The sequence below is a fragment of the Amborella trichopoda genome, chromosome 3 (genome assembly GCF_054954075.1).
Source record: "Amborella trichopoda isolate Santa Cruz 75 chromosome 3, AtrichopodaSantaCruz75HAP2 v2.0, whole genome shotgun sequence".
NCBI classification, from domain to species: domain Eukaryota; kingdom Viridiplantae; phylum Streptophyta; class Magnoliopsida; order Amborellales; family Amborellaceae; genus Amborella; species Amborella trichopoda.
The window spans coordinates 57,950,995-57,977,222 of record NC_142338.1 but is presented as its reverse complement, the minus strand read 5'-3'; the positions used below and the strand labels follow the sequence as shown (position 1 = coordinate 57,977,222).

The 26,228-nt window shown below is 36.7% G+C and overlaps 2 protein-coding genes across 17 annotated transcripts; one reads left to right on the top strand and one right to left on the bottom strand.

Annotated features, from left to right (window-relative positions):
• Positions 1-405: 405 nt before the first annotated feature.
• On the top strand, positions 406-4,173 carry LOC18429594 (protein indeterminate-domain 7). 2 transcript variants are annotated; one of them, XM_020664549.2, is made up of 4 exons: positions 436-724; positions 963-1,469; positions 1,621-2,017; positions 2,726-4,173. In XM_020664549.2, exons 2-4 carry the CDS (start codon positions 1,298-1,300, stop codon positions 3,636-3,638), a joined length of 1,482 nt encoding a protein of 493 aa, XP_020520208.1. In that variant the 5' UTR covers positions 436-724; positions 963-1,297; the 3' UTR covers positions 3,639-4,173. The 2 variants fall into 2 exon arrangements, with proteins under 2 accessions (XP_006838942.1, XP_020520208.1); XM_006838879.4 differs by having other exon boundaries at positions 406-1,469.
• A 9,863-nt stretch (positions 4,174-14,036) lies between these two features.
• On the bottom strand, positions 14,037-26,017 carry LOC18429593 (2-oxoglutarate (2OG) and Fe(II)-dependent oxygenase superfamily protein). 15 transcript variants are annotated; one of them, XR_016051920.1, is made up of 15 exons: positions 25,640-26,017; positions 25,455-25,532; positions 24,959-25,042; positions 24,671-24,844; positions 22,307-22,375; positions 21,412-21,538; positions 20,624-20,696; positions 20,390-20,503; positions 18,715-18,834; positions 18,486-18,534; positions 18,315-18,404; positions 17,726-18,048; positions 16,728-16,843; positions 16,432-16,525; positions 14,037-14,659 (listed from the first exon to the last, which is right to left on the bottom strand). XR_016051920.1 is itself a non-coding variant. In XM_088861713.1 (15 exons), exons 1-15 carry the CDS (start codon positions 25,742-25,744, stop codon positions 14,567-14,569), a joined length of 1,674 nt encoding a protein of 557 aa, XP_088717839.1. In that variant the 5' UTR covers positions 25,745-26,017; the 3' UTR covers positions 14,037-14,566. The 15 variants fall into 15 exon arrangements, 5 of the variants coding, with proteins under 5 accessions (XP_088717839.1, XP_020520100.1, XP_088717840.1 ...); XR_016051921.1 differs by having other exon boundaries at positions 18,315-18,399; XR_016051927.1 differs by having other exon boundaries at positions 20,390-20,491.
• Between the last annotated feature and the right edge of the window lie 211 nt (positions 26,018-26,228).

Here is a 26,228-nt window from a genome sequence, read left to right as displayed (position 1 = left end):
ATGGGAATCACATAAGAGGGAGTGAGCAGGAGAAAGAGGGAGGAGAAAGTTTTTAGAGTGATGGGAAATAAGTACATAGACATTAGCCTTTTGGGGATGATAAAATCAAGAAAATGCAAGGTGTTTGTATCAGAAACTCTGAAATCAATCAATGAATCAATCATACTTTGAGCCCCATAAAGTGAAGCCCCTGTGCCTTCGCCTTTACTAAGCTTTTAAGCTTCTAACCCACAGTAAACCCACCCACTAATCATTCCATTCAAATCAAGGTGCTTTTGGTCTCTCTCTTCTTTTTTTAATTGAGACAGAGGAAAAGACAGAAAGTGTTACGTCAAAAATCATGGAACAATTGAAATTTTTTTAAACGGAAAAAAAATTAAAAGGGAAAAGTGAAAAATGAAAATTATGGGATGAATCGGGATGATTCCTGGTCTTGGGTCGACCTCATCCACACTTTGCTTTGCAGAATTCTTCTCTCCTTTTTCTGGGTCCTATTTTTTTTCCTTTAAAATTTTCTCTCTCCTCTCTTTTTCATGTCATATTTGCCGTCTTATGGCTATGAGTCCTCTCTCGCAATCATTACACAACCTTCACATAAGCCCTGGACCAGAGCTTAACCTTCCTCTCTCTCTCTCTCTCTCTCTCTCTAGAATTCCAAGCAAAATAAGGCAGGTTTGACAAGCTTCCAGCTATGGGCTTTTACGGTTACAGCACATAAAACCAAGTTTGTTACTTTCTCTCTCATCGTTATCTCCAATTTCATAGGTTTCCTCTCTTTCATCGCTATCACCAATTTCATAGCTGTTTTTCTCTCTCTCTCTCTCTCTCTCATGACTGGTTTTGATGGAATATGAAGGCTTCGAAAGATGGGGAGCTCTCTTTCTTCTTTCCCTTTATTTTCTTCTTCTTCTTTTCTTTAATTATAGTCTTGTGAAGAAATTGGACCTCAGTTTTGGTCGCAGAGGTGCTCAGACAAGCAAAATCCAGCAGTGGATAGCGACTCTGGGAATCATTCATCATCACTTTGTTCACGAGATCCGATTCTACTGTAATTTCTCTGATTATTTCAGAAGTCCCTGTTAGAAAGAGAAAAAAATAAAGGAAGAGAGAGAGAGGAGAGGGATATAAGAAAATGAAGTGGTTATAGACCCACTGAACCAGGTCTTCACAGTTTAGGGTTTTCTTTTCAGTCAAAGGTGCAGTTTCTTCTTCCTCAAATTATATAACCCATGACCCAGCACAGGCTATAGAGTCTCTCTCTCTATAAATCCTATTTTTCTCTCTTGGGTTATCGGCCATGTCGAATTTAACTTCTATTTCAGAGGATGCAAGTGTTTCTTCTGGTAATAGACCTGAGAATTTCATCATGTCTCAAGATTTCAGTACCCTAAGCCCCATGTTCCCCACTATCTCACCTCTGCCACAACAACAAACAGTGAAGAGAAAGAGAAACCTACCAGGAAATCCAGGTTAGTATCATATCTTATCAATTTCTCTATTCCTACTCTGATAAATGATAATCTCTCTCTAGAAAACACCCCACAGCCCACGTTTTCCTTCATTCTCTCTCTTGATGGTTTTCAAGGATTCACTCCTTTCTGTCTCTGATTTTTGTTGCAGATCCTGACGCAGAAGTAATTGCTCTATCTCCAAAGACTCTAATGGCTACAAATAGGTTTGTATGTGAGATCTGCAACAAAGGGTTTCAAAGGGATCAGAACCTGCAACTCCATAGAAGGGGGCACAATCTTCCATGGAAGCTTAGACAGAGAAGCAGCAAAGAGATTAGGAAGAGAGTGTATGTTTGCCCAGAACTCACTTGTGTGCACCATGATCCCTCAAGAGCTCTGGGCGATCTCACAGGTATAAAGAAACATTTTTGTAGAAAGCATGGAGAAAAGAAATGGAAGTGTGAGAAATGTTCAAAGAAGTACGCAGTCCAATCCGATTGGAAAGCTCACTCTAAGACTTGTGGAACCAGAGAATATCGTTGTGATTGTGGAACCCTATTCTCCAGGTATTTATTGCTCTATTGCTTTCTCTCACTATAATTAAATTTCGTTTGATTCTCTCTCTGCATGGAAATTTAAAGAACCAAAAGCCAGAGAATTCATAAAATTCTCCATCCCTTGTCATTAATCTATAGAACACCTGAAAAAAGTGTGCGTGTATGTGAGAGAGAGAGAGAGAGAGAGAGAGAGAGAGAGAATTGCATTTCTTTCTCTCTGAATATCTGATTCGAACTTCACTGTGAAGAGTTTGGAAATGAAACAAGATCTGGTTTTCAAATTTAATTTTTGTTGCTTTACATGGGATATCATAAGATTATTATTTACAACCCAAAAAGCTGTGTTTTTGTCTCTAATCGCTGTCTCTTGTTAAGAGGAAGATACAAACGTGAATTAGCTCCCAAGATTACACAAAAGTCCTTCCTTCATCACTGGCTACTGTCTCTTACCATTAAGAGGAATTCCTTTAATTGCATCTTATCTTCATTACCCCATCTTTTCATTATTAACTCTCTCTCTCTCTCTCTCTCTCTCTCTCTCTCTCTCTCTCTCTAAAAGGTTTTGTGTGAAACAAAAAAATGTCAAAACATCTCTGCAGATCCTACCAAGACTTCACTTTACTTTTCCCCTATTTGTGATACTTTCATCACCGTGCATATGTGAACAAATTTGAAACTGTCTTGTCTTTATACGTTTTGTTATTTTTGTGGTAACAGGAAAGACAGCTTCATAACACACAGAGCTTTTTGTGATGCATTGGCCGAGGAAAGTGCAAGGCTCTCAGGCCCCATAAACCAAATGGCTTTTTCTGCTACTCCTTTGCCTATGCAAACACAGCTGCCCTCTTCTTTGACACAACAAGCTTCAAATCTTCTCTCTCTAAGATGGGATCAAAACCTGCAAAACCAAGAAGATAACAAGCCTGATATCCCCATAATACTAAACCCAAAACCTAGCCTTTTGAATCTCTCTAACCCAATGTGTCATCAAAGCTTTTCATCCAATTTTGAGTCCTCACAAAACTGTCAAAAGCAAGCCTTATCAGGCTTTCTCACCAGTGTTACCTCTTCACTTAGCTCTCCAATTTTCAGCAACAATGCAATTTCAAATTCAAGCTCCTCTTCACCTCATATGTCAGCTACTGCTTTGCTTCAAAAAGCAGCAGAAATTGGTGCAACAGTGAGTGGAAACTGTAGCAATTCTCACTCCACACTCAAATCCATTTCATCTCAGGCCCCAAATCCTGGTTTCTCTCTCTACAGTGTGGGAATGAACTCTTGGCAAGACCGAACTGAGACAGATGATAATGTATCAGAGATGAGTAATATGGTGAACTCTATATCAGCTGCTAAGTTTGGGTCCATTTTAGCAGAGATGAATGGGATGAGCAATATGAATGGTATGAGTGCTATGAATGGTTTGAATGGTCTAGAGAGAGAAAATCATGGAAATCCATTGACAAGGGATTTCTTGGGTGTTGGAGAAGCTAACAATATGGGTATGAGAGAGCTGTTGTCTTTTGCAGGCATGGACTTGTGCATGAGCTCATGTGACCCGAACCAGAGCCTGAAACAAGCCAGTGCATCACCATCAACAAATTTCCAGTTCTCTGAATCGTGGGATGGTTGATAAAAAGGAAAGGAGAGAGAGAAAGATGAGCAAGAGAGAAGGAGCAATGGGTTTTTTTCTCCAGGGAAATCATGTGCTTTTGAAGGATGTTTGGTCGACAGGGATTCGACGATTTTTTTCCTGTTTTTTTTTTTTTCCCCTTTAGTTGGGTGGGTGTAAGGGGTAGAGAGAGAGAGAAGGGTAATAACAATAATGGGAGGAGAGAAGTGTTGGTGTTCGACATGTGGTGGTGTGACTGCGTATGAACAGGCAGATGGAGAAAGAGAGAGAGAGGGGGAGAAAGAGAGAGAGAGAGAGAGAGAGAGAGGAGAGAGAGTATTGTCATGGTGGTCAGCCTTTTGCAATGGGCATGCAGTTAGCAGTTTCCCTTCTTGTGCGCGTGATGGCTGGTGATGTGTACTCCTCTGCCAACTTAAAAAGGGTGGGTTTCAGAGTCCTACCCCCTCCTACATTTTAGAGAGAGAGAGAGAGACATATATATGTAATAATAAACTTTGTTTTGCTCGCTCAAAGAGATTGCTTCTTTAAGAATTAAGACCTGAGTTTTTTTAGAGAGAGAGAGATTCAGTTGATGAAGGAGTGATTGTGCTTTTTATGACCACTTACATTGCTCAGTAGAGAGGGAAAAAATTGCTTCATTTTCCTCCCTCCACAGACGACTTTTTTTAGTAATTTTAGAGAGAGAGAGAGAGAGAGAAAGAGTATTTGAAACTTGTTTTACGTGCCCAAAGGCAATGCTTTCTAGGACCACTTTCCTTCATTCTCCTTGCTCCTCTCTAGGCTTTTTCTTTAGGTAATGGCTTTAGAGTGAGAGAGAGAGAGCATTAAGACATTGTTTTACTTGCTCCAAAGGTGGTGCTTTTTGTGAACGCTTTCCTTCATTCTACTTGCTTCTGAGATTACTTTTGTTTGGGAATTTCTTCTCCAGAGCTTACTTACTTACTTAACCCTTTCTGCATGGCCTGCATTGTCTTAGGAATCTCATTTCTCTTTCTACAATAAGGTACTCCGGACCTCATTTCTCTCTCTAAATAAATTGTTTGGTATTGCCAAGCGTGCCACGCTTTCTCTCTCTATATCATTGCTACCTTGGAAAGTGAATCACGTTCTCTGGGTGTATGGCCATGATTTCCTGGAGGAAAACGGGCCACCTGAAATCCGAACCGTCCATTCTAGTGTTCTGCGTGGCTCGTAGGTCTTGCTGGTTCAGATATTTTTATGAAGCTCAGGGATTATATGCTATGGCCGGAGTATATCATCCCCTCACTCATTACTCCCTCTAGATAAAAAAACTCATCAGTGTGCAGGGAAAAATAATAATATATTCCCTTATGGGGATGGCAACAAGTATATAAAAGGAAAAGTGTTTTATGAATCAGGAGATGCAGGTCTGTATATGTGTCTCCTGAAGTATCAAACATCCATATGTAAAATGGATGTTTAATAATGGTGGTCCATCCAAAACTCGAAATGGAGATTGATTTTAATATTATTTTAATTATTAAAAATTATCCTTATTTTTATTTCATATTCACCATAGTAGGGACTCAACTCCTAAATTTTTACGAGATTGTGTAGAATGAGACCGTTTATCTTTAACACAAAGAGCTTACTTATTTACCATCATATGTGAAATTTGATAGTTTGGATGTTGTTTGAGAAAAAAAATCTTAAACTTTGAGGTTATACAATGCTACAGCCATCCAATTTCACATCTAATGGTCAAGATTGATGGTGACTAATTTGTACTAAAGATAAATAGTCTCATAGTATATTTTTCCAATTTTTATATCCAAAATCTATAATCCATCTCTAAAATAGATTTTAGAGAGGAGTAGGGGGACTCATGAAAAACCTTATCACTAGTACGACTATCATTGTGGAAGTATGTAGAAGATGTAGCAAACAATGTGTGTATATGGCAAATTAGGCAAGGCTCACACATCCACCACTCATTCTCAAAGATGAACAATAGGGTTTAATCGTACCAAATTGAACATTGGGTGAATAAAAACTAATTTATTGTCCAGTAACCAGAATGATCCATATGTATACTATAGGAATATAGGATACGCTAGCTATGTAAGTGTAAATTACACTTTTCATTGGGGCTGGCAATGGCCTGGGTGGGCCTGGCCATAGCGGGACTCTAGTGCCCATGGGCCAGGTCAGGCTCGGTGATGCGGCTTGGGCCAAGCCAAGTAAAATCACATAAAAAATCAAAAGAAAAAGCTGAGAAAATAGGGCCCGGTTGGGACAAATTGGGCTGACCCTGCCTAGGCCCGGCCCTCGGGCCACATTGTGTGGCCCAAGTCCTAGTTTTTTTTTGGCCTGGCCACCCCGCCCATTGCGACCCCTACTTTCCATGAATTATTAGGGAGCTCATGATTTTCTCTCTACGAACTAGGGAGCATAATCTAGCATGCTCCACTTTCCTTTACTCAAAAAAAAATAAAAAACAAGCATGCTCCACTTTCCTTATCCACCTTCCAATTTAGATGGACAGTGAAGATCAACAGTAAGATGGCCCTGGTTCACATAACTTGGAGACTATCAAAAGGCTAGTGAATCTATGCGCTCCTGAGATGTTTTGTACTTGTAAAGTTAGTGAAAAAGAATAAGTAAACAAAAAAAAAGGCTTAAAGGAGTCCATGTAAAAATTTGTTATCGTTGTCGTAGGAAAAGGCAAATTTACCAAAATATAATTTACCAAAACATAATTAATCTTATTATCTATTTAACGTTTTTCCTTTTTCATTTTTTATGGGTTTTAAAATTAAGTCAAAATATATGGGTGAAACGTTAAATAGTTCATTACTCGGGTTAAATAGTTAAATACTTAAGATACATTATGGTGAATTTCCCTTAGAAAATGATTGAAGCTGAAACCAAATCAATTTCCCCTCAAAGTTCGATTTAATGTAGGCCTTTCTTTCGTGGAATGATAAATCTAGGGTTTCAAGAGCTGAAAAGCTATTTTTTCCCTTAAAATTGTTCACAAGGTGAATACAAGAAGTTCCGAATTGTTCAAATCTGGTTACATTTTTGGGAGGGCTAGACCACCTAATGTCGTGGTCCTAGTAGACCATATAATATTTTTCCTTCTTTAAACTTCTATATAGGGAAAGGGGCTGAGTACGAAGTTGGTAGCACCCCCAAACCCTAGTCACCATGGTTTTCATTTTCACTTACACCACCCCCTTAACATCTTAAAAAGACTAACTCTTAAACTATTTGAAACCACTGACACCACCCCATTAACAACTTAAAAAGACTAACTCCTAAACTATTTGAAACCATTGACACCACCCCATTAACAACTTAAAAAGGCCAACCCCTAAACTATTTGAAAAATAAGTACCACCAACATTTTAAAAAAAACTAACTCCTAAACTATTTAAAAAATAGATAGGGGCCAATCTTCCATACTGGATTACCTTAAAAAAATGACCCATTTCCATGAATCTCATTCTGCCCATTTTCCATGAATCCTATTCTATTTCCTTACTTTTAGGATGAATCTCATTCTATTTCCAGACTTATTGCATTTTGATCAAAGGACAAATAAGCCAATTTTCCTATTCCAATAATATCATGACAACATATTGACAAAACCAAACCTAGTCATATGTGGGAGGTTGCAAAGTTAATGAAGAATCTCTTGTTTTGGCAGCTCATGCACGCGATGCATAAATGACCTCACAGGCCCATACAATTACAAGCACAAGCCCATTCAAAAAAAGGTTAAAAAGCATAGAGAGATGTAGCACCGTGGTGAAGAAGAACACTTGCTTTTGTGTTTATAAATGTTAGAAATACACTCATGTTGACTATTGGACATTGCTATGGTTTTTCCCCATTTTAGTGCTCCCTTGGCTTTTTTCCATTTCTTGAGGGTAATTGGCGAATTGGATTGCCTCGCCATATCCGGATCCGAATCAGAATGGGGGGCATGCATTTCAGGTTCCCATGAACTAATAACCAGCCCTACTTTGAAAGGACTCTCGCCCTTTTTGTTGTTGTGTTTCTTCATAGCAATCGGGTGACTCCTCACTTGTTTTTTTTTTTTTTTGGATAATTAAGTGGAGAAGACATGATCCTACCTATTTTTTTATACTCAAACAATTCCTTTTTCTTCTTCTTTCGCAGGAATAAGCATTTATCCTATGCATTAGAGATTACATGGAAATAAAAGATATCGTAAACCATGTTTCTGGGTAATAATCAAACACGTTAAAATTACATCGGTTGTCCTGCAATAGTTGATGAGGATTGTGAAGAGATTCACCAACCTATTCCACGTGCTACTGCATCAAGAATGGACGAAAGAGCTCATAAGTAATCAGATACATGATTACGTACTGTGTTTCAAAAAGAAAAACAAATGTTTCAAAAAGGGAAAAACTTATATAATGTTATTTTAAAATGTAAAATTAAAGTGCACTTCTAAAATCCTTTGAAAAAAAGTTGTTTTAATGTTAAAACTTGACATCAAGATGTATAGATATGGAGAAAAAAAAGAATTTCAAGTCCTAAAAATAATACATCTTCCAAGCATTATTTGGACTGTCTATTTTGAAGATTTTCATGCATTTATAAATCCGCTTGATTTGAATTATTTTTAGAGTCTAAACTTTTATAATTAAAGATAAAAATAAACTCCTGCACCATTTTACAAATTTTCGGCACTAAAATTGTTTCTCGTAACAAATTTTGCAAGAGCACCTTAATTTGATTGTTTAAGGTTGCAACCTCATGCAAACCACACCCAAAAAAAGCATACATGATTTACCTAGAGACATGTTGTAATAGAATTTCGTACTAAAAATTGCATTCTTCTGCTTTATAGGAAAGCACTCTTTTTACACATCCGGTGACAGTCCTCAAAATTTACCTAGAGACATGTTGTAATAGAATTTCGTACTAAAAATTGCATTCTTCTGCTTTATAGGAAAGCATTCTTTTTACACATCCGGTGACAGTCCTCAAAATAAAAAAAAGAGAAAAAGACAACTCGCAAAACAAAAATGATACAAAACAATTTAGTTTGCTCTTCTACTCAATATCATCAAGAATGGATTGGCTGCTGAACTTGTAAGGGATCTAATCTGGTGCAACAATCAGTTATACTGATTTGATCCGTTTTTAAAATATAAACAAAAATATGAATAATAGTTTAAAATATCTAATATGGGATTGTATAAAATGAGACCATTTACCTTTGATATAAGGTGGTAACAATTCCTTATAACCATTTGATATGAAGTTTGATAGCTCGAATGTGTCACAAAGTTCAAAAAACTTTATTTTAAAGTTTGAGCTTGGTCAATGGAATAATTACAGCCACCTAATTTCACATCCTATGGTCAAGATTAATGTGACCACCATGTATCAAGAGTAAATAATCTTATTCTATACTTTCCCATGTAAAATATTAGGAAAAATGTTCAATCCAACTTTGTTCAGCCGGTCAAAGTTGCTGGATCTGACAAAATCAAGCCAGCCAAAACTAGTTAGAAACTAGTGTTGAATAGTTGTTTTTACCGGATCCAATGTTTATCTTGAACCAAACCGATCAAGGTATTAATCGATAGTTTGATCGGTCGAACCACCAGTTTGGTTTGAACTTGATTTCTATGGATTTACTCTCTCACACACATGCAAAATATATACGTCCTTGGATGCAATTATGAGCTTGGAGAGAGAGAGAGAGAGAGAGAATGAATGTGCAAGAATTGAGTGAAGGTCACACGCCTAGGGTTCACATTGATAGAGAGAGATTAACCACGATAATGATAAAAACCAAGGTTTTCAAAGTTCCCACAAAATACACGTTTTCTTTCCCGAGGATAATGAGCCTTTATTTCTTTCATGTGAGGATCTTTTTTAAGCAATGTAGGCCCCTAAAGATATTGGTGTATGGAGTGCTTTAGGAGACTTGACACAAAGTAAGGAGTTTATGTCTAACGTTGAAAATCGTGGACCTTTTCCCACTCTTTCATATCAATCACCCTTACCTTTGTTCGTTAATCAAATATCAATCACCCTTATCTTTGTTCATTAATCAAAGTACGTTTTACTTGACCCCTTTAATCCGTTATCATGAAATTGGAAAAGTGAAATTACTGCCAGGGTTTCAAAAATCGCTCAAGTTGAACAACTTGTCAGTGTGTCTCCTTATTTCGGGATTCGGACTTACGGGTATATGAAGATTGTATAAATTGTCGCAATTACTTACGGGAAAGCTTTCTATGTTCCCCCTACAACGTAGAAGTTCTTTGTTCTTCTTACCATCCAACCGTCTATTTTTTATCAAAAGAGCCACTCACCGTTTGATCTTAGCATTTTATTTTTAGTTTTTTTAATACAATTTTTTTTTTAATATGAAATTTGGCACGTGCTATCTTCTCATTGGAGTGTACCTATACAAAATATTAACAATAATTTTGATATAAAAAATAATGACCAAAATACCCCTTGACACTTTCGAGGATATTTTGGTCATTTTATTTTATTGAAAATATTTTTTTTATATTTTTCGTTAGTATGAGTTTAATATAGGACTGGACATCCAAAATTTGGTGTCAAAACAGTCTATAGAAAAAAATATTAAAAATAAAACAGTGTAGAGACGTGACATTGTGATTGGGACAATCTTACCCCCTCCATTAAAAAATGGACGGTTGGATAAAAGGAATATAGAACTTCTATGTTGTAGGGGGGAACATAGAAAGTTTTTCATTACTCACAACTATTCAATGTGAAATTTGATAACTTGTTTCTTTTGAAATTTGAGCTTGGTCAATAGAATAAATGCAACCATTTAATTTCACATCCAATAGTCAAGATCGATTGTGACCACCTTATACCAAACAAAGATAAATAGCCTCATTATATACTTTACCACATAAATAATATCAAAAAAAAAAACTAGTTTTTAAGAGGATATGAAGTTTACTAATAAGCCTTGAATAAACATTCTAAATTTTTTATATTTTTAAAATTCTCTTTTTTTCTTTAATATGGCTGAGCCGAGTCACCAACCAGTTTAACATAGAACCAGTGTGTGACTGGTTCGACCTTCTAAAAACCCATCGAGCGATTCCATACATCATCATAAAAATTGGCGTCGTAAAGCTTCCCTAATGATCAATGTAGGAAACCACGACTCAGCCTCGGAACCCGGCTGTGGGCCTGGCCGGGCTGAGTCTGACTAACTTGGCGCGGGTTTGGCAGGTCCTTGCTAGGTCAAAAAGTGTTAAAAAGTACAAAAAAATGTCAAAAAATATGAAAATATATTTTAAGTAAAATTAAATGAAACATATCTAAATGAAATTAAAAAAGTACTGAAAATAGATTTTGAAAAAATAAATTTGTGACTGGGGGTATTTTAGAAATAATCCAAAAAGAATGCCGAAATAATTACCAAATCTTTGACATATTACAAAGAAAATTTTTTAATTTTTAGATTTTTAATATTTTTTCAAAATTTTTTTTATACGATCCCGAGCTTAACTGCCAAACTTGGGATACTTGGGCTCACAAAGGTAGCGAGCCGGAGTTACTCGAGCGAAAGTAGTTGAACTCTGGTTGGGAGTATTTTAAGGAGGGAACAACTTGGTTAATTGAGAGAGAGAGAGATAGGCGTGGCAATGGATCAGGTATGGGTCGGGTCCGGCTAGATCCAGATCCAAACCCAGACCCGAATAGATTTGGGTGTAGGTTGTGGACCTAGACGCAACTAGTCGGGTCTAAAACTTGGACCCATACCCATGCCCATTAGATCTCAGGTCTACCCCATTGGGTCTCGAGTCCATTGTCACTCTCACTATGAACTTCTTCTTTTTTGGGCTTTTTTTTTACCATCATATACATGTATTATTGGCAACAAGGTCACAATCACCCGCTATTAGATTTCAAGCATTGTGATTTGTCTTTTAATAGCTAGAGATGACTACTAATTCTAATTATATACAGTCCTTAATACACTCAAATGAATAGGGCTTAAAATAAAGTACTTTATCTCTATCAGTTTACCGGTATAAGTCAAGTACGGATTGGGTCCAATTGGACCCGGACTTGGACCCGTATAGCGTTTGGGTCCAAGTTTTGGGCCCAGATCGACTCGCCAGGTCCAAATATTAGAGCCCTACTTGGTTCATGTCAGATATACCTGGCGGGTCCTAAGTTGGATCCATTGCCACCCCTAGAGAGAGAGAGAGAGAGAGAGAGAGAGGGGGGGGGGGGGGGGGGGGTAGAAGCCGGCGCAGCGTTGCCAAAAGGCCAAAGGGGAACAAGTCAATGGTAGGGCGTGGTCCAGGCCTGTAAACAATTTTTAGTGTTTACTTTAAATAAAGGAGAAAGAAATCAAAGAAAAAGAAATGTAAGGAGAGGGAAAAGGAAAAGGGATGAAAATGTCAACGGGCAGGGAAAAGCTGCCCCTGCCCGAGAGCATTCAGTGTCACTCCCTGGTCTGTATATCATCAAACTTTTAAGGTGGTCTGTCTCTCTCTCTCTCTCTCTCTCAATACGAAATTTAAGGGGAATTTATCAATATATCTGAAAATTGGCAAGCCACTTACTATTTATAAATTGACAATAATGGAGCCCGAAAAGATTTAAGAGAAATTTTGAAAGTGTAATGTGATAAGTTTCAAGAGCCATTTTAAAGTGTCATTTGAAGGGATACTATAAATGTGCAAGGAAAAAAGAGAGAGAGCTGTCATTGAATTCTAGGAGGCTGTCTCCAAAGACAACAATATTTCCTAGAACAATTTTAAGCAAGGAGAATTAAGAAGTGTCATTGAATTCTAGGAGGTTGTCTCCAAAATTAAATATATTTTCTTAGAACAATTTAAGCAAGAAGGAAGAAAGGGAAAAGTAAAAGGGGAAAAGAGGAAGATGGAGGTGGGGGTGTCGAGTATGAGGTCTAGCAGCCTCGTGATTCCTGCCAAAAGAGCGGGGCAGGGAGTAAGCAAGGAAGCACCCTACCCAAGGCTACTAACCCACCCTACCGCAGCTTTTAGAAAGCCACTCCCCCATCTCGCCATTTGCCTCCTAAAAAACTCCAACTTTCTTTCTCCCTCATCACTAACTGACAACGTGCCTCGGGCTTCCAACTAGATAGATACCTTGTCTTCTCTCTCTCTCCACTAAATCCTTTGTGCCATCAATCTTCTCCCTATAAGTACAATATAGTAACACAAATTCCTATGTAGGTGTGGTTTACAACCAAGTTTTTAATGGTTTGGAGAAATGGTTTGGTTTACACTGGGAGAGAGAGAGAGAGAGAGAGAGAGTTTTGGCATGGAGATTTGTAGAACTCATGGGTTTGAGAGATAGAGAGAGAATATTGGCATGAAGATGTATAAAACTAATGTCTTAGAGAGAGAATAATGGTTTAAGACATTCAAGGTTGGGCACTCGAGGAAATAAACTCCCTTCTCAAGACAAGGATCAGAGTCTTCTCCCACTCCCAATGATGGGAGTAAAACTTCTTTTCATGAGAGAGAGAGAGAGAGACAAAGAGCATGGGGCCAATTCCTGCTTTATCGCCACTTGGTCGTTTGGATTTTCAAACTAAACTGGCAGAATGTGGTCCTCAGATAATTAAAAATAAATAAGTGTGTACAAATACCCATGCATTATGCCTCATAATCTGAACACTCGGAGATATCTACAATATAATAAAACAGATCAAGTACCCTTTGTCATTATTTGCTCTCTCTCTCTCTCTCTCTCTCTCTCTCTCTCTCTCCCATCCACATTACAATAAAACAGAACAAGTACCCTCTCATAATTTACTCTCTTTTACGAAAATCCACATTGTAATAGAACAGAACAAGTATCATCTGTCATGATCTCTCTGTCTTTCATCCAAATTACAAGGAAACAGATCTCGTAGCATTTCTCATAATTTACTCTCACACTCACGCGAGCCCACGCATACACACAAAAACTCCACAAGATTTATAATCGTGCCATGTGATTGTGTTTGTTCCTTATATAAATTTTAGGCTCAAACAATAATCTCAAGTAGCAATTTTGAAAATAATTATAAAAGAGAAGAAAAAAAAACAGTTATGTTTGCCTTCACAGTAAGAAAGGTAAATTAAATAGTCCTTGCTTCAATTAATAAAATTTATGCGAACCCAATTGATGATCCAAATAAGCCAGCTCAAGGAATCTGTATTGCTGATACCACATCTAATCCCACAAAAAGAGGGATTTTTTCAAGAGAATCAATAAATAAAGCAAGTTATAAATTTGGGTCCTTGGCCTTGGATCTAGAAAATGGACGGTGGGAATGGCCCTGCATACCCTTCCCCTGGGGAGACAAACCTCGAGTACATTAACCTATCCACAGGTACATTTATATACAATTTTCCAGTCAATATATGAAAATAAAGCATTGGAAATATTTCATAATGAAAGAATCCCAAGCAACATAAACAAAAAAAGAAAATTCCCTTACATGTACGTCACAAAACTAATTCTAATTCCAGGACTTGGAAATAAAAATGGTTATTTCTTGGAAAGCAACAGACTTGAGCTTTTCATGCCCATGCAACATAGGGCCAAACGACCAGATGCACAAGGGGATTACCATCTGCACGAGGTTTTGCTATCTGCAACTATGTACGAGGGAGGAAATCCTAGTCCCTTGGATCTTTTCATATTTCCGCCCACCATCTAGGGCGGGAAAAGCAAAAACATTGGTGCATTTAGCAAAACCTTGAGTAAAAATAACAAATGACCCCCAAATAACCGTAAACCCACCATTAAACATGGGATGGAGATAGATCACTCCTATGAGAGCACTGATGTCTTGAGTGATAAAATCACTGTTTTTCAGCTGTGCATCCCCTCATGCTAAGCAAAAGGGTGCGATACAGGTTGGACAACAAATAATATATTAGCTCTCCTTATTAGGAACTTGGCCTCATCTCTGCCTTATCAATGAGCTCTTTAGGGCATTCGCAACATACACCTAGGTAATGATCCAGTACATTTCCCAATGCCTGCATAACATATCAAGACATAAGAATCAAAATCCATGACGAGCCCTAACAAAATTAACTAGAATCTTATGAAGCATGGTAGAGGATCTATTTGTAATTATAATTTCCTTTTAGAATATTTTCTTGTATACATAACTCTTCTATGGACCCATTTGAATTAATTACTTGTCATTTTTTGGGTATGTAGTTCAAGTAAACTAGCAATATTTTTCACGGGTCATGGAGGACGTGATCCTAGAGAAGCTACATTAGCATTAACCAAATACCTGCTAAACTACTTGTTTCCAATTCCTGATAGAGCAATGCTCCAAATGCTAGAAAGAACAGCAGCACCCTCTCAGCTTTAAACCAAACTACAAATACATAAAGGTCACCATCAACCACAGCATCCACTTAAGGATTGCCATCAAACTAACTCCGATTAATCTTACATGCAACTGCATCCACCATTAATCACACACTTACAGCAAAATGCATTTAAGCTGCAAGGTGGAGACTGCTCCTTGAACACAAAGGTTTTTACGTAGATTCCATTTGGGGTGAGCCAAAGCTGAAATCAAAGATCTCATTAAGATCCAGGACTTTTATCTCCACGGACTTTTCCTATTTCAGGTGCCTCAGGCTCTCCATGGACGTTTCCTATTTCAGGTGCCTAAGGCCCCCAACTCATGTTATGAAGTATGGTGACGAATTTAAACTCCAAATTTATTATTAATTATGTTTGGGTTTAATCAGATCAGAAAAGTAAGAGACTTTTTTATTCTTTTAAGTTTGTCCTTTCCAAATGAGTAGTTGGAGTTAGTTTCTTTTTATGTTTCAAGTGCTCTAGAAGATTGTGCTGCGGATGAGTTGCTAATTTATAAAGAATCTAATTTCATCATTTTAAAGGGTTTAAATTTTTAGGAATCCTAGATCGCTTGGAACCCGCGCTAACCCATGGCCCTAAAGTTGACATTTAGTTGAGGATAAAGTTTAATTTTGCTTGATGATTTGAAGTCCTTCATCACCTCTTTTCCCTTATCCCACCACCCAACCAAAACCCTAAGAAAAACCACTCACATCATCCCAAAATGCTTTTGTAAATCCAAAGCACCTAATTAACACTACCTATATACCTTCCATCCCCAGTCTTCTCTATCCTAAAACAATTCCTAGATGCCCTCCTTTTATCCTTGCATACCGTTAAACTGTAGCTAAAACCCTAAACTTTACCTTAAGATCACCAGAACCTCCCCCATATATGTAACCCAAATCTTACCCCCTTTATGCCTCCTGTCATCTGCTGCTATGTCCTAATCAAATGTAGGAGCCCTCAACACATCCAAAACTCTGTTGCACTAAACTTTGTAAGAAATCTAAGTCCTTTTGAAACTCCTAAATCCCAACCTAAATAGAATTCTCAAACCTACCCCAAACCATTTCTTTCTAAGCCTTCCTGAGTGTTAACACTCATTTAGAAACCAAGCCCACTAAAAAGGAGGTGATATGGAGATGAAATGTGCAGCCTTACTGATTGAAAGTAAGGAGATAAATTTCACAATGGTGTTTGCTTCTTTAATAAAAGATATGATGCTTTAAAAAAAAACAAAAACAATAAAAAAGATTTAATGAAAGATACGATGCTTGCCACTCCTGCTTTTTACTGCTCTAATCTTGTTAAGTACGTCATGTGCAAACCATAGAAAATCTCATAAACCACAAAATGGAGAAGTACCAGAAATCCAAATAACTCTTTCACTAAAATCTGACAAAACCACAAAGTGGAGAAGTACCAGGAACCCAAATGACTCTTTCCCTTTCAAAATGGCATCCATTGCAGCATATTGATCATCAAATATGCCATAGAATTGCCTGTAGAATTCTTTCCTGAAGGATAATGCATTGGAGAAATAAATTACAGAAAATAATTTATGCCAAAAGTTACAGTAGTAAACATGTAACTCTTGAAAAAAGTTAATGTACGCATTCACAAACAGAAAATTAGAATAAAATTATTACGGAAACAACAAAAGACAGTTTAAGATGTTTAAATAATTCCAATGAGATGGATAATATCTTGCACACTCACTGGTCCACTTTCTTGACTTGTATATCCATCTCATCAAACTTCTGTGTAAGAACTTCAGCAGCTGCTGGTGAAAGCATGTGCAGGATGAGTGTCTCCAATGACCTTGGGAACTTACTCTGAAAAATAGAAAAAAAAAAAAAAAGACTTTGACCAATCCTTTGAATCATATGCAAGTCATAAAACGGTGTGTTCTTGAAGTCTAAAATAAAAAGAAAATCTGAATCTAAAATGAAAAGAACATCTGTCACTTATCAAGAAACATTTATCATTTGCATGTGTTAAGAGAACATCCAGTAAAAAGTGAAAACAGTGATAGGATCTACAAAGTTAATGCCCAAAATGTGAACTGCATTATTTGCACAAGTTTCACCAAGAAAATGAAAAAAGTATAATCTCAGTTAGAAGGAACAGCTCTACTAAACCAAAAGCAACAACATTCACCATGGCCGTGCTCATGATACGTTCCTTCCTGATTCAGGAAAGGTTGAACATTTACATAGTTGCAAAATTTTACCACTGAAGTTCTAATAGAATCACAAACTTCTTTTTCCTTTATAAGTACAGATAAAACAGGAAATTCCAAAGCATGAAAGTTATCTTATGTAAGGCACAAATGCATGCCTAATAGAGATTTTGGATTTTGGAAACTTGTTATTATAATTACCGCTATGTCTAACATCATCACAGCCAATAAGTTGGCTGATTTGTTGGCACTACACAGTTATAGGATTTGATATTCACAAGTTTCCCATTTTGCAACATTTGTCTAATCTTTTAACAGTTAAAATGACATTATAACTTGTGCTTATTAATCCTTATTTTTCGACCCATCAATGGGAATATACATGTTGTACGAAAGGGGGAGCAGCTCAGCTTAGTTTGATTGGGGAGAAACTTCAAAGGTCAAAAATAAGACAATTGCCGACCTGCTGCAGAATGTCCCCAGTCCGTAGTTGTAAAATCATGAACCATAAGGGCAAAAGAAGAATACGACTCACCACCATCGCGAGCAAGACATTTTGGAGCTTGACTGGTTCAAGGTTCCAGAGGATTTTAGCAACTACATCATCTTCCAAGGAAAAGGAATCCACTTCAGTAACCAACCTTGGTGCAACTTCACCATTAAGATCCCCAGCTAAACCTTGCTCTCCAATGTTTGAATGCATTTGACTCTGACCAGAAGCACCGAAATTGTCATGAACAAACGAAACAAGTTCACGAAGAGATTGAAGTTCGATTGGATCAAGCTGGAACTGTTCTATCCCAAGTTGGTTCACATTCATATAGCCTCTTGAGCATGTGGTGGCCAGCTCATTGTTCACTGAAAAATTAACGATGAGATTATTTTTAATTGACAGAAAAGCCAGGAGGCAATGCATGCATGCATCCTCAAAATAAGATTCAAGTAAAAATATGAATGCCTGCAGAACAACTGCAGTCAGTTAATGTTTATTTTCCATGACTCCGCATGGACTACTAAGCCACCAAAGAAAATAATTTTAGCCCCACAAGTTAATGATTGAAAGTGAAACACATCAGAAAGAAACCAACAACCAAAGGATACAGAATTGACACTTGATATCTCACCTTCCTTTACTCCAACATTAGGCTGCATGGAAATGTTTACTCCAAAATTCTTATTACCAGCTGAACTTGGGTTCAACATTTGCTTCTGTCCTATTTTTACAAGATTATCTCATCAACATTATCAGAATACGCACGATTTCAAACAAACGGAAAGAAAAGGTTTATCCTTACTTTATAGGATCATAGTGCAAAGATGATTACCGTTTCTTTATCCACTAATCTGTTTCCGTCAATGAATTGCAGGATCATTCAAATATGAGACAGAACAAGAAATTTTAATTAGGGGCGTAAAGTAACAATGCCCGAAATGTCAATGACAGTATATATATCAGATTATAACATACCGTAAATATATACAATCTAGATGAGGTACCAAGACTAAAAATAAAAAACAAAATACCTTTTCACTATTCTCCGCAGGTAATAAGCATCCATGTGCTCCAGCAATCTTGATATCATATCAGACTGCCACCATATATTGACAGCAATTGTCAAGTCATCACTGTCCACTTGATGAAACCTGCAAAACCCCATGTTATGAGTAATTAATATGATAATCCGACCAACATTGCATGCTTGATTTTCACCATGTAATATTGCATCATGTAATCCTTGGTAGATTCCTACTTTGATGCATTGGACAGTCCTTCAACTAGTCAAAAAAATTCTCATGGCCCTTTTGACCCAATCAGTCTATCATTTGACTACCCCCTTTATGATATTCCACATCCCAAGGTCATAGGGAGATCTAGGAGGGGAAAGCCAACATTTTGAAGGAGTTTATTTTTAGTCAGTTGCTATTTTTTCACAGTGTCTTAATGACTTCCAATGTTTTAACAAAAGTTACGAGCAATTTAGCGACCTTTTATATTTTAATTTAAGTGAAGAGACTTATTAGGAATTCTTATAATGTTTTAACTTAAGTGAGGGTAGTTTTGGTCTTTTTTATTAGGAAAAAGTTTATATATAGAGCCGAGCCTCTAAACAATCAAATTAGAGCCCACCTCAAAAACTTCACTAGAAGAGGTTGTTTTGATGCCCAAATATCCTCAAATTGATCATCTCGACATCAAGATGCATGGACATGAGAAAAAAATGGATTTCAAATTTTGGAAATGGTACATCTTGTAATGCATTTTTGGACCGTCAATTTTCAAGATTTTAAAGTTTTCATAGATCTGCTCGATCTACACTATATTTGAAGCTTTGAATTTTATAATAAAAAATGAAAATATATTTTTAGGCTATCACAAAGATTTCCACCATTGAAACCAAATTTCTCGATATTATTTGGAGGTGCGCTTTACTTTGAGCCTCGGCTCTATACAAACCACACCCTTTTTATTATAATGTAATAAAAGGGCCCAGGGTGTTAGCGTTTCTAACACTTGTTGGGGCGTGAACAATAAAAAAGGGGTGTGAACAGTACCAACAGGCCCTATCTAGGGTTTTGGGGTAACTTCTTTGTGCAAGGAAAGCCAAATCCACAGAAACCTGACCTGCTTTGATGGTTTACAAAACTGTGTTTTGCCTTTTTTCTCTATTTCCTGCGTCAATTCATCAAAGTTTTCTATTTCAATAAGGCTTCTAAAAATAGTGACAAAGTTAACATTCCTAATTATTTTCGGATGTAGTCCATCGTCATTGGGTCTAAATTATTAACTTGTCGTAGTCTACTATTTATCTTATTCTCTTTGCCATAGAAATATAATTCTAGACATCTTGGTTGATTGTTTGTGGGTAACAATTGTGGTGCATAATGGTACACCTGACCTCTAATTTTAAATGTATTAGACTCCTTTTCCTTTATAGATGTTGTCCATTTTATCAAAAACCAAATTATTGTGAATTGGAACGTAGAGTTGTATCCACATTATAGCTCCATACTTAAAAAAGCACGCAAGTGCACACACACACGCCCGTGCAAACACACACACATAAGCAGACAAGTTTACAACATTGAATAATGGAAATGCATGTCTAGTTACCCATGATGATCATGCTTCAACATCATTAAAACGTATGTGATGCATTCAAACTCATTGAACCAAAATATGAAGAATTCAACAACGCACCATCCTTCAGGAATGAAAAGGGCATCACCAGCATGTAGAATGACTTTTTTCGAAAGGCCCATAATATCAGTCGAAGCGCCAAATTTATTTATGTCAACAGCACTGCAGCCCAAACTTCCAAAATTTCAGGAAGTACACTTCAGAGAAATATCTTGAAGCTCATGCATCATGTAAAAATATTTAGAACATAAACGGAACACAATAATAATAAAATATAGAGAAGGAATGGCACACCTGTGATTGGAAGCTTCCCCATAAACAGCCATTAGTTTTAGAGAGGGAGTTGCAGAAGGTGGCCATAAAACAACTGTGATTCATTACCAATGTATCATTCCAAAAAAACTATTAAATGTATTCAAATTCCAAACAAATTTAAACATCAAACATCCAATTAAAGGTCCAACTATTATTTGAAACATGAGAGGAAAAAAAAGGCCATTTATTCCCTTTGTTGCAAATAAATGAACATGGTTAAGTCTATCACGTGCGGTCTACTTATCAATTGATCAATCCATATACACATAAATGAATATGCACATAAAAACATGCATACTGGCAATATACATGCAAGTAAGTATGTATGCATTACTAGATATATAATTACAGACAAATTTTAACACATGCACATGCATAAAGGTATTATATGCATTTTTGTGCATCTGCGTCTTGCCTAACCCAATAAATAACAATCCTCGTACAGGTACATTTTGAAAATACGAACCCCAAAAATACATATCCGATGTCAATAAGGAAGGTACAAACTTGCATGCACAAAAGTTGAAGGGCGTGACATCCCTTTGTGTACCTTGTTTTCATCAAGCCGCATAAGGCTTTATTCATCTTTCTCTTGATAACTATCATTTTGTGAAGTTCATTATAAAATAAGTAATCCCCAAGATTTATAACAAGGGTGCATACTGGCATCATATAAGAGAGCAAAAGATACTAAGGTCTCATATGACATATCATTTTAAGAATATACCAAATTAAATGAACATTTCTAAATTGAAATTCAGAACTACCTTGCTTGCATCCCGTGACTACACATAAAAGGTTATGATGTGGATCATAGTGAGTACTCGATCTTGATTGAGCTTTATTCATCCAGAAGTTGATGGATGAAATAGATTTTCTTTCCAAAAGCAGAGGCTGCACAAGCAAATAGTGAAGCATTCAAAAATCACAATTCACTTTCGTAGCAGTCGTGACAAATGGCTAATGAAATTTTTCTGTACGGTAACTTTTGTAGAGAGGAAATGGAAGATGGAATTCTGAACATTTGTAACCTTCATCAGATCTCATGTGGCCCAACAGTACAAGAAAATACATAAAAATATATCTGGAAAGATTGTATGCTCCTACATAAGCAAAATGCACATTTGCTCTCTCAAGCAAAACCCTGACAATAAGGAAAAGGGGCTGAGGTCGTGGTGGTAGCACAACCCATACCTCAATTTCACATTGTGGCTTCCATTCCCACTGACAGCTTCAAAAAGCAAAACCCTGGCAATAAGTATTTTCAGGACCCAATTTTTAAGGACATGACCTACTCAAACTAGCAATCAATCTAAAAGAAAAAACTACAATACACACTCTGGAACTGCACAAAAGAAAAGCATGCCATACGATTGCACGCAAACTGCCCAAGTTTCGGACAGTCAAATCTAGGTGTTCAGGTGCTAACTTCTATTATCTTTTTTTTTTCTTTTTTTTTTCAAAATACTCATCTCATGGTTCTAAAGTGGATCCCAAAATTTCACATCAAGAAGATCCTCCTGTGTATGTTATTTGTCTGAGAGTAAACGTAAAATTTGCTCCAGTGGGAGCATAGTATATACATACTAAAAGTTTACTCATAAAATAATCATGTATAGAAGAACCTTGTTGTCTAAAAATATGAGCAACGAACATGCATACCACTTGAATATCCCCTTGAAGGGGTGCTAATGGAGACTTGTCAGGGTCCTCAGCATTCAAAATAGGAACCTGTGTCAAGAAACCAGCCCAACATTAGAATGTTCGTGAAAAATCCACATGAAATAGGCTGTGAAATTTGCAGAAATGTCACCATGGATCTCATACTCCTAGAAAATCTTAGCATACATAAAAAGATTATGGTGCTACAAATGTGGTACACAAGGTGGTAAAACGATTTGTGTCCTAGGAGAAGTTAGGCTAATTTGCAAAGACTTTAGGGGGAACTGCAAGAGGCACACACGCAAATGTGCATCACAGGCCAGTAAATTCCTAATCCTTCTTTAAACTTTAACATAATTTAATGGGGCAAAAGAGAAACTAATAGGCACCTGCAACAGGGGGAACGTAGATTATATCTTCTACATAACAAGTAGTATAATTATTGTAGATACTTTTCTCCTTTTTTTTTTGGAGATACATTTATATTTATACATATAATCATGTTTAGTTGATTTGCTATACATATGAAGCCTCGAAATGTTTTAATAACTTTTAAAAATAATCAATACATAAATTTATCTTACAGATTTTATATTATGTATCCTTTCAATCACATTTCACAGAAGTTGTTGTACCAAACACTCTAACCATTGTTCACATGAAAATTACAAAAGCCAAATATAGTTGGTAAACAGAGAAGATCCAAACATATGCCGTGAGTTTTTCAACATTCCATGACCATTTGCTAATAAAACGGAAAGCCAAGACGTCATCTTTCTTAGTAAGTAGCTAGGACTCCATCTTCGCATTTGTTTACAGAGTTTTCACAATACACAATAAATGTTTCAGAAACATTAATCGACGGCATTAGGTCATTTAAAGCTTTAAAACAAGATTACAAAACTAATACTCAATTAACAGCCTTAACTGAGTTAAATAATGCTTGCAATCTTAACAACACGGATGTCTGCCCAGGAGTACTTAACCGCCGTGGAAGATGGGTCAGCATGGATTTCGAGGATGACCACTGTGAGCTTACTCTCCCACATACTAGGAACGAGATTTCAGTTAGTTGTGGGCCAAGAAAGGGAAAACCCCAGTGAAGCAGCGGCCATGACTGAGTGTTCTCAGTTAACTGTGGCTAAGGATCAACCTTTGCCTTATAACTTCATAAACCAATCAAAAACACGTCACTCATCGAGAATGATGCTTCATGATCTTCCAATAGAACGAGAACCTACTCCCCAGTCTGATAACTGCGTTTAATGCTGAGGCAATAAATGGAGTTTCTAAGCCTTGGCAAGCAGAGAACTCAGAGGTGTAGAGATGGAGACTCAACCAATTGGAAACCACTAAGAAGCGACTGCCACTCGTGACCAAAGTCGCTTAAACACTGACATCCGAAGTACCAAAATCTCTTAGTTGCTATACTGCAAACATAAGGTGAACCTTCGGTTTCGAAATCCTTTTTGGTTGTGCTTCAAAAATGGACACAGAGTCACAGGATGCAACCACTGTCTTTGAAGTATTAGATGCCCAGGACATAAAATATCTTTGTGATCCAATTGAGGCTTGGGTGAATATACTCCCAGGATAAAACTGAACAGAGTGAAAAAGTCATTACATAATTCTCAGAACTGCACACTCTTGAGATCCTTCTTCAGACTACACGACCCAATAGGGGTTTTGGCTAAAACTAATAGATTGGTGAGTGAGAATTACCAAGAAACAAATCTCTCTGAAAATGGCTGAGAGCCATTGAGAAATCTCAGTTTCTCAGTTAACCGTGACAAAAACTCACACAAGCATAGTTTCAGCTCTTTGATTAAATTTTCATCCAGTCTCCAACTAAAAATAGGGGCATTTATAGAGATGAAATTCATTTTTCATCTACTGTAGATACAACAGAGCAGGTAGGGTTGGTTGTAAAGGACACCAAGAGTCACAATCTCAAAAAATCACAATTTATAAAGAAGGCAGGGTTAGGTAGCATAACTGCGGCCAATGCTCGGTATCCCCTGCTATAATAACGGTGACAAAGCACCAGGGATAATCTGGTTAATCTAACTGCTCTCAATGTATTTCAGGTAAGAAAACTGAATTTGATTTGTTCAAAATTGTCTTGCCACACTGATAAACAGAAAGATCGTTCCAAACATTCTTCTATACTGATCAGACATGGACAATAGATGGTTCTTCCATCAATGCTTATTCAAAAAAAAAAAAGGATACCTGATGGTTCTTCATGGTTCTTGTGCAAACACCCAAAACTTTGATTAAGTTGGTTTGAAACACTGAATAATAAATTTTAAATCCTTTCCAAACTAACATAAAGCATAACCAGTAAGCAGATAACTGCATTACCTGTGCCAAATAAGCCTGATAAGAAGTTTCTCCATCACTTTCACAGTTACCAACAGAATCAACTGGTTCGCTTGTGAACGCATTATTTGGAATCATTTGAGCAACTTGAAGATTTCTGGACTTCTCAAAACGCAATTTGCAGGAGCTGATGAAGCTAGAAAATTGCAAAGGAATCTTCGAAGCAAAGGCTATGACATAAGTTTCTTTTGAATTTAATTAAATAAAGCAACATAAAGACAACAATAACTAGGGAAATTTTATATGAGAAGCAAGGCTTCAAAAACATACCCTTTCATGGCTTCCAATATCACCATAAAATACAGAACCTGATCTAGACAGCATGGCCTCTACAACAGAAGACCCAACTTTGTCCTGCATTTTTCCGATTAATAAATTTTCAGTATGAAAATGGCAAAAACGAAAAAAATTTATGTAGATGGAGAATGCGATTATAAGACCACAAATATTAAAACCAAAGATTAATGATACAAATTCTCCTGAATTTCAATTCCTCCACTTTAAATTATTTATTCATGATCAACAATAAAGAAATACATTGATATGATGAAACGAAAAAAGAATTCCCCAATGAAGCAATCACCAATGGCCCCAATTCTAAACTAAAGGGGAAAATTTTAAAACCCACTAACCCATTCAGTCTAAAATGAAATGCTCAACTGATCGATGTACAGTTTATTCAACAAAAATTAAATAACACGATAATTATCAAGCAAAAAAAAAAAAAAGACCATACATATGAATTAAACACGGAAAAGAACAGGACCTGCAAGTAGTCGAGACCACCATTTGAAGGATTCCACTTAGTAAAAGCTTCCCATTCCCTCACGAGGCCAAGGAAAACCTAGAAAATCCACAGAAGAGAAGAGAGCGACACCAATGAAAAATACGGATTTCTGAAAAATAAAATATAAAATAAGATAAACTAAGCATAAAGGAAATTAAAATTACAGCTGGGATATTTTTATCCTCTATGAGAGAGGAGAAATCCTGAGAAGAAGGGATATCATTGTATGCGTGGATGCTCAGGGTATCCATTTGCGATTCTTCCTCCATCTTCACGCTAAACGAAGGTTTAATAGAACCCGGCAAAGTTTATATAAGTGCGGGGCTCTAAACAATTAAATTAAAGAGCACCTAAATAATTTTCAGAAGAGTTTGCTTTTGATGCTCAGCCACCCTCAATTTGACCATCTCGACATGCCGATGAAGGAAAAAGTTTATATAAGGATGCAACCTTATAACGCAGAACAACGGATGCACTTCAAAGATCCGAGCGGAAAAGGTCGTTTTAATGTCTACGATAAATAAAAAGATTTTAAGTCTCACAAATATTATATTTTACAACATCTTATATAGTTCATTTTCAAGATTTTCATATTTTTATATATTTATTTGATTTTAACTATTTTTTAAATTTAAAATTTTATTATTAGATATAAAAATAGATTTTGAGATAATCCTAAGAATATTTTACATCAAATTATATACCATGATAAAATTTGAAGGTGCACCTTACCTCTACAGCTACATATGCATC

Bases quoted from the DNA above. Each gene is read 5' to 3' on its own strand.
- LOC18429594 (XM_006838879.4), top strand. From the start codon at position 1,298: ATGTCGAATTTAACTTCTATTTCAGAGGATGCAAGTGTTTCTTCTGGT. The intron at 1,470-1,620 runs GTTAGTATCATA...TTTTTGTTGCAG, and splicing joins AAACCTACCAGGAAATCCAG to ATCCTGACGCAGAAGTAATT. The intron at 2,018-2,725 runs GTATTTATTGCT...TTGTGGTAACAG, and splicing joins TGTGGAACCCTATTCTCCAG to GAAAGACAGCTTCATAACAC.
- LOC18429593 (XM_088861713.1), bottom strand. From the start codon at position 25,744: ATGGAGGAAGAATCGCAAATGGATACCCTGAGCATCCACGCATACAAT. The intron at 20,504-20,623 runs GTGTGCCATTCC...AAATTTTGGAAG, and splicing joins GGGGAAGCTTCCAATCACAG to TTTGGGCTGCAGTGCTGTTG. The intron at 16,844-17,725 runs GTGAGTCGTATT...TCTATTTTTCAG, and splicing joins ATGTCTTGCTCGCGATGGTG to AGTAAGTTCCCAAGGTCATT.